This window comes from Empidonax traillii, unplaced genomic scaffold, assembly GCF_003031625.1.
Source record: "Empidonax traillii isolate 1590-97213 ecotype Southwest subspecies unplaced genomic scaffold, ASM303162v1 scaffold37:size1818073, whole genome shotgun sequence".
NCBI lineage: Eukaryota > Metazoa > Chordata > Aves > Passeriformes > Tyrannidae > Empidonax > Empidonax traillii.
The window spans coordinates 1,476,275-1,483,960 of NW_020955230.1; the positions used below are offsets into that span (position 1 = coordinate 1,476,275).

General features: G+C 37.2%; 1 protein-coding gene across 3 annotated transcripts in view; it reads left to right on the plus strand.

Annotated features, from left to right (window-relative positions):
• The window catches only part of EPB41L4A (erythrocyte membrane protein band 4.1 like 4A), a 125,467-nt gene extending 118,172 nt beyond the window's left edge, over positions 1–7,295 (plus strand). For all 3 annotated transcript variants that reach the window (XM_027878031.1, XM_027878029.1, XM_027878030.1), the window contains 5 exons: positions 530–577; positions 1,204–1,272; positions 2,140–2,250; positions 3,216–3,297; positions 5,125–7,295. In XM_027878031.1, the coding sequence (XP_027733832.1) occupies positions 530–577; positions 1,204–1,272; positions 2,140–2,250; positions 3,216–3,297; positions 5,125–5,253 (439 nt within the window). In that variant the 3' untranslated portion in view covers positions 5,254–7,295. The remainder of the gene's footprint in view (positions 1–529; positions 578–1,203; positions 1,273–2,139; positions 2,251–3,215; positions 3,298–5,124) is intronic.
• Positions 7,296–7,686: the final 391 nt, after the last annotated feature.

A 7,686-nucleotide genomic window follows, 5' to 3' on the forward strand; every position in this document is an offset into this window, starting at 1 on the left:
CTTCTTGGAGATGACCAGAAAGCAATTGTGATTGCAGTGAAGCAACTCGTGCTGACTGGGAATGACCAGGGATTACTTGCGTGTCAGCCTTATGTGTTCTGTCCCTCCTTATGCCCAGAAAGGTCTCTGTGGGCCACAGGACATTTCTGAGGGCCTTTTACTGAAGTATTATTGCAAAACATGTTGTCCTTGGAGGAATAAAGGGTGGCAGTAGTGAGGCACTGATTTAGCTTGGGAAATTCTGCTGTTGTTTACATTTTATGTATACTCTTGCTGTAGGCTAGTGGAACTGGAATTGTGATTGAGAGTCTGTCATTCAAGAAATTACTTCACAGTTAAAATAAAGCAATGAAGTTTAATGCATTTTCTGAGATAAAAAACCTTAAAATTGAAGTCACTGGTGGATTGTGAGATTACATTTATCATGATTTCTGTGCACGGTCTGTGCTGTTAAAAGTTATTTGAACAGCAACATGTCAGATTATTGTTTTCACAGTTCAACCTTTGCTATCTTTGTTCATATTTATAGGAGAAGCCCAGATGTACAAGCTAAAGAAGAACTGTGGAAACATATTCAGTAAGTACAGTCCTTGTAGGGTCCGGAAGACATTTGGTTTTCCTTTAATGTAGATGTTCACATGCCCGACACTGCAGCTATAAGGCATTACGTTCTGATTTAGTTATGTGCCACAGTAAATTATGTGTGTGTTAATGACCTGCTGTGTGTAGAAGATACTGCAGGTCACTGAATACAGAAGACCACTGTATGTAAATAAATTATTAAACAACAATGCATCATTTTAGAGATTTATTCCTCTGTGGCTTCCAATATGTCCTTGTTTGTAATAATGACACTTTTAGGATGAGACCTCATATGCTACAGAACTATCCATTAGGAAGATATTTAGTTATTCCAGAGCATATTCATCGTTTAGTATACACAATGTTAATCATAATGTGAAACAAGATCAGATCTGCAGAGAGGTGAGAGGAAGGTGGAACAGGATGCAATATGCAGTTGAAGCAATCAAGGTGAAGTTACACTTATTTCTAAATAGGTTTCCTATTTTGATGTCAAGATAGCTTCAGAGCTGACAACAGCTTGTTTCAGTAAATCTTTTAAGCCCACTGTAATAAAAATAAGAACATTTTTGCACTTCATAGTTACTGTTACATTTTTTTACCTTTCCTAATCCTTTATAGGAAGGAGCTTGTGGATCCATCTGGCCTATCTGAGGAGCAGTTGAAAGAAATTCCATACACTAAAGTAGAGTGAGTTTATGTCAGGATTTTTCTTTGTGTACACAGAAGCCCACTTTTCTTATTTTACTGTAAACTCTGTCATATTCAAAGAGAAATGGGTTTACACATAATCTCCGAGCTCTTGTCTAGTCCAAATACTCATCTAGGATGGATTGGGTGAGGTTACTTAATAATCTTGAAACCTAGTATTTTCTCTTTTTAAAACATGAGAAAAATCATCTTCATCTCTCTCTCCCACACACTTGTGAACCTGTCAGATCTCTCTATGTTCTCTCTATGTTCCTAAGCCATCCATTTTTATATTATAAAAAAATCAGAGAGAAGTGCATGCAAACAAGCAAATATATTTATTTCCTAAACTTCTTTGTTTTGAATATTTATTCTGATCATCCAAGGCACTGTTTGACCTCTGCAACCCCCTCCCTGGCTTGTCATGGGCAGCTGCCAGGGCACAGCTCTTTCCTTGAGAGCCAACATCTATTTCACTGTGATAATTGCTCATTTGGGATGCCATGTGTCAGGCAGCTGCATGTGGCAGAAACGGCATCCCGGTTTGCATTATAATGTGCCTCCACACCACCACTAAACAGAAAACGCTGATGTTAACGATGCTGTAATAAAGAATGTATTAATTTATACTTCATGCTGAAATACGGGCATGCTAGTTTGTGATCTTTGTACTTCTAAAGCACTGAATTCCAAGTAGAGGCTTTTTTAAAGAATGCATCAGCCTTTTAAACTCAGCCAGTGCAATAAGCCATCTGTTATACTTTAATGAGAAATGGGAGGGTCTCTCTCAATCTGCAGCTGAATTTATGTTTTCTGCCAAAGATCTGGTTTACTAACCTACTGCTGTGAATTCTGTGTCTCTTGCAGGACTCAAGGCGACCCAATCCGCATTAGGCATTCACATTCCCCTCGAAGCTACCGTCAGTATCGGCGATCCCAGTGCTCTGATGGTGAAAGATCTGTCCTGTCTGAAGTGAAGTATGTGAATGTGGTTATTAGCAATGCAGCCCAAAAGTTATTCAAAGATCATGGTGATTAGAAGCGGCATAAACGTGGCTGGTTGGTGGCATAGGATTCAGGCAACCCTCTAAATAGTATGTCTTCCGAGCCACATGAATGAAACCACCACAAAACCATTTATGGTCTATTCTGGGCCACAGTGGCTTGCTCTATCCACTTGGAAGGAGGAAAAACTGAAAAAGTTGAAATAAACCTGTGTTTGCCTTTAGTGGCATGAAGTTGCCTAAGGCATGACAAGTTGAGTTGCCTTCCAGATTCTTTCATCCTTAATAGAGTTAAGGTGTCATCTGTATTAACTCTGCAATTTATTTCATGGGAACTCTAGTACAACCCTCTTCATCAATGGATGGATGAATGGAAAAGTGACAGCCCTATTCTGAGTTGTAGTAAGGCCTTAAAAACATAAAAAGCAGTTTTCTGGTTATATGACCCACCTAGAAGGCTAGTTTTAGCTGGATAGCACCCTGAAGGAGGTGTGGCTTATCCATGATTTCAAATGAGACTCATCTTTACTCTGAGGGTAGTGAGGCCTTGGCACATTGCCCAGAGAAGCTGTGGCTGTCCCATCCCTGGAAGTGTCCAAGGCCAGGTTGAACAGGGTTTGGAGAAACCTGGTCTAGTGGAAGGTGTCCCAGCCTGTGGAACTAACCGATCTTTAATGTCTCTTCCAAACCACACCATTCTAAGATTCTCTGCTCTTGTAAGAAGTTGGGCTGCTTCTGTAGACCAGGAGAAGATAGGCATGGGGTTGCCTGTGCCCTGTAGATGCCCACTGGGGATCAGCATGATAGCTTTCAGATATCTAAAGTCAGGCGATAAGCCTTTCAGATCTATGCAGCAGTCTGGGTCGGTTTCATTCTTCTTCTGCACACTTACATTTTACATCATTAAAGCAGTATCCATTTTGTGGTATCATATTCCAGTGTCAAAACTGATCTGGTCCCTCCGCTGCCTGTTACACGATCTTCAGATGTGAAAGGTCCCAGCATCCAGCTGACTCAACAGGTTAGTAATTGTAAATCCTTTTCAATTTTCCATTTTTTTTTTTGGTGGATTTTTGTTTGTGGTTTTGTGTTTGTTTTTGGTGGTGGTGGGTTTTTTGTTGTTTGTTTGTGGTTTTTTTTTTTTTTTTTTTTTTTTTTTTTTTTTTTTTTTTTTTTTTTTTTTTTTTTTTTTTTTTTTTTTTTTTTTTTTTTTTTTTTTTTTTTTTTCTTTAGGGAGAAGTGGGGCTTTAGTGCTTTATTTAAATTAGGTCTTTAGTTTTCACTGAAAAGTAAAGCTGGCTGTGATTTTTTTCAGCAGCAGTATGACTAGAAATTTTGCATTTTGATTTTATTTACAGTTAGTTGATATTTCAAAATACATGCAGTTCTGTAGCATATGTCCCTCTGAACATCTGCTTTTGCTGCTGGAGAACTCTTTTCCAGCTTGAGTTTCATGCATTCTTAACATAATACCCTGCTCTTCACAGAAGGAGAACTTAATTTCAAAACTTCTTAAAATATGCAAGTGGGCTTGTGATGCAGATATAATCATAACCTGCTATCATTTTCTTACCTCTTTTAGAGGTCTTCTTAAGAGTGTTGTTGCTTTGGCTAGAAGCATTTTTTTGTTCTCTTTTTTCTTTTCTTTTTTTTCCCCTCCTCAAATACTGAGTATTTTTTTAGGTTACTGACATCTAAAAAGGACAGAATGTGTCTTTTTTTAGATGCAATCACATTGCATTTCATCATATATTATACTATTCTATCTCTCTTCTTTGATAGTTTTGTTGAGCTTAAAATGTGAGAAGCAAATTCTATTCAAAAGCACTTGCAGCTGAGCATGCAAAAGGAAAACCAAAACATGGAAGGGAGAATTGCAGATATCTTAACTGCCCATGCCAGTTCATCTAGCATGTGGATATACCAAAACTGCATGCTGATACTGCACGTAGTGTGGAAACTGCACAAAATACGACTACCAAAACATGTCCTATTTTATCTTGTAAGCAATTAGAATAATTTAAGCCTGTACAATTTTAAAACAATAAACAGGTATTTTTCACATTAAGGTTAGTTAACACACTACCTATTCTTTGATAGGAATTAAGTTCAAGGATACTTCTATTCCTGCATATGATAGAAACGGTAAAAGATTAGCTGTTCTTGATGTTTCTGTAAGGACTTGCTTCAGCAGTGATGGGGAAGTTGGGTTACTTAAGGCTAAGCACATATACATGCTTTGTGGAAATAGGTAACTTGTTCTGTTCAAAACTGTCATTGTCTTATTTCTATTCCTATCCAATAACACGTGGCTTAAATACATACCTTGTGGAAATTAAGGTTAAAATGTTCAGTGTCTATAAACACATCTCTTTTCCCTCTGCCTCAGGCCCCCTAACAACAGTGGCCTTTAATTCCTTGTGAGTGTTTGCTTGCAGTGTTTTGCTAAATATCAAATAATTAGTTATGGCATTTCCTGAATGAACAATTTTTTTTTTTTTTAAACTTTTTGGAAATGTCACTGCCGGCCATTCAGTTTTACTAGGACTTTTCAGAGGGGCAGCAGCTGGCAGGAGGCAAGAGGGGGAAAATGTTCTGTTTGATCAAATAAATGTAAGAGACTTTAATATTCCTGGGGGGTGGGTGGGTGTGTGTGTGTGTGTGTATGCAAATTGCTGTACCTATAATATAAATTGTATAAATGTAAATATGTATAATGTAAAATGTGTATATTATGTATATATAAATGCTGTATCCATAGCATAAGCCTTTCATATCAACAGTTGGCAAAATACAGTATTGAAATTCCCCAAAACTTTATCAACATTGTTTAATTTGTTCTTTTCAGAGACTGAATGGATCTAAAGACAGTCTAATAGAAGAAACATCTCAGCCATCCCCTAATAATGTTGATGGAAAGCCCACCACTAAGATCATAAAAACTGTACAGGTGTCACGCTTCAAGGTGGAGACTTGACTGGTGAATTGAAGATGGTGAATGGATTTTAGTCTTTGAAGCTGAGAATTTGTTTATGTGTGCAAGGGAAGGAACTGATGTCGATGTGGTAGTAATTTCTTCAGGACACCTGGAATGCAGCCTGTTTGCAGACCAAGCAATGCTTTTATCACTGATTGGATATCACATTCTAGTGATGTGACTGATTGAGGAGAAGTTGCCTGGTAGACAACCAAAAAGAAAAGTCCTAGTAAAACTGAATGATCAGCAGTGATATTTCCAAAAAATTAAAAAAAAAAAAAAAAAAACAAAACACAAAACCACCAAAAAAACCCAGGCTTCAGGGTCTGCTCTTTTAGTGAACAGCTTTGTTCCAAAAAGTGACTGTTAACTGACATGATCAGAACCAGATGCTTCAAGTAAAACAGTCATATTTTTGGTCAATTGTGCAATACAGTGTGATATGGGGAGAATTATCTTCATGATTTTATATGGGGATCAACTTATGTCCTAAGACGTAAGGACTGATAGCTCTTACAAGGTTTACTTTAGCCTAGCACAATAACGGATGCTTATGTTGTTATTACAAATTTTGAATCAAAAATAACAGACTCAGTAACACTCTAGAGCAGTGAGTTCCAGAGAGGATACAGATTTACTTTCCCTTGGCAGTTTTAACTGTTCTAAATTTTGAATGTCCCTTCATGTAGAGGGACTATTTAATTGAACATTCCATGCCCTAGAAATACATTTACCAACTTATAGTAAAGCACACTGGAAACAAACTGAAAAATATGTACTGACCCACTGTATTAAGAACTGCTTAGCAAGGCACTTAAGTGCTGGTTAAATGAAACTTGTGGAGTAGTATTTAAGACAGATAGGAAATAGCCTTTTTATTTTTTATTTTTTAACTAGATTAGCAAAATCTGCCTTAATCTTCTATCACATAAAATATCTGTCACTTTTCTCTGAGCCATTTCTACTACAATAAAATGACAAAGGCAGTATTTCAGGTGTGATAACTACAGGGTTTTTTTTCTATTGTCATGGTAGGAATACTAAGTTTCAATGATGCTGCACATTGAGTGGGTTATCTTCCAGTATGTATCTGAAGTGATGCCTGGCTCTTCTCTTGTCCTGTCACTGTACAAATATCTGAAACTCATTCCTATGCCTCCCATTTGTCCACAGTCAGCACATCTATGAGCCTTCTGGTGTTGTGTGAACTTCTAAGAAGCTTAGCAAAGTTTTTGGTTTTTTGTAATTTTTGCTAAGTGTAATTCTCAAACTAAATACTGAATTTGTCAAACAGCATTGTAAATGGCTTTAGTAGCTCATGTGCCTTTCTACATCTGTCCTCCTTACACTCAACCCCCACAACCTACAGTGATTTTCAGTGATTCTGTGTTTTGTAGCCCAAGAACACCATACCAGGGAACTGCAGCCCTGTCAGAAAAGCAATACTGTTTAAGAACTGGAGTAAGCATAAGGGATTACCAATACACATTTTAACTAACAAAACTGATAAGTGAAGCCTTGTATGATGTGTTTTATTTTCCACTTCATTTTTTGATCCTTTATTGTTTCATAATCTGAGATGGTCAGGTGGATGTTACTAGCCAGGGCAGTAACCATACAGTTTGTGTATTCCTATCACAATACAGATTTGTCTGTAGGTTGGGAAATGCTGCATCCTGCCAGGGAAGACAGATTGACTCAATAAATACTGTTCTTTGCTCACTTACTTTGGACAGTTCTGCTTCTTCAGCCTCAGTGAACAAATCTAAGGGAAGGAAAGAGTGAGAAGTCCTCTGTGGTAAAAATTCTGTTATCATTGAGGTTCTTCAGAATTTTCTGAATTTACTACAGATTTATTCCTAGGACATTGTTGGGCTTGCCTTAAAGTATTTGCTCATTTTTTTAAAGTTTGTAAAATGGTTTTATTGTCATTGCTCCAACTTAAAGTGATCTTTAGGATCTATTTATGGTGTGTAGTATTCTCACAAGCAACTGTTAAAAAAAGCACAAACAAAAGAAAAAGCAAAAAAAACCACCCCACCCCCCTCCCCACCTCTGGAAACCCCAACCCATAGATAAAAAAAATCACTGTGGCAAAATGGCCTAATCAAGAGCATCACAATCTTTTGGAAGACCACTGAAATATGATAAACCACATATGAACTGGCTACAATGTTTGCAATGAAAGTCACTCTTATTTCTTCCAGAAAGTGTACCAGACTGAAGCATTATACACTTGCTTGTAGTTTGCTGCTTTCTAAATCACTACCATTAGATTCAATCCTTACTCAGGCACAGGCAAGTAGTACATATGTACTTCAGTATATTTGTGTTATTATTTGAGAATTATCTGTACATAGTGTCCATATCTTGCCAATTTTCAAACATTGATGAAGAAGAAAATTACTTTTAAGGTTTATATCCAATCTCATG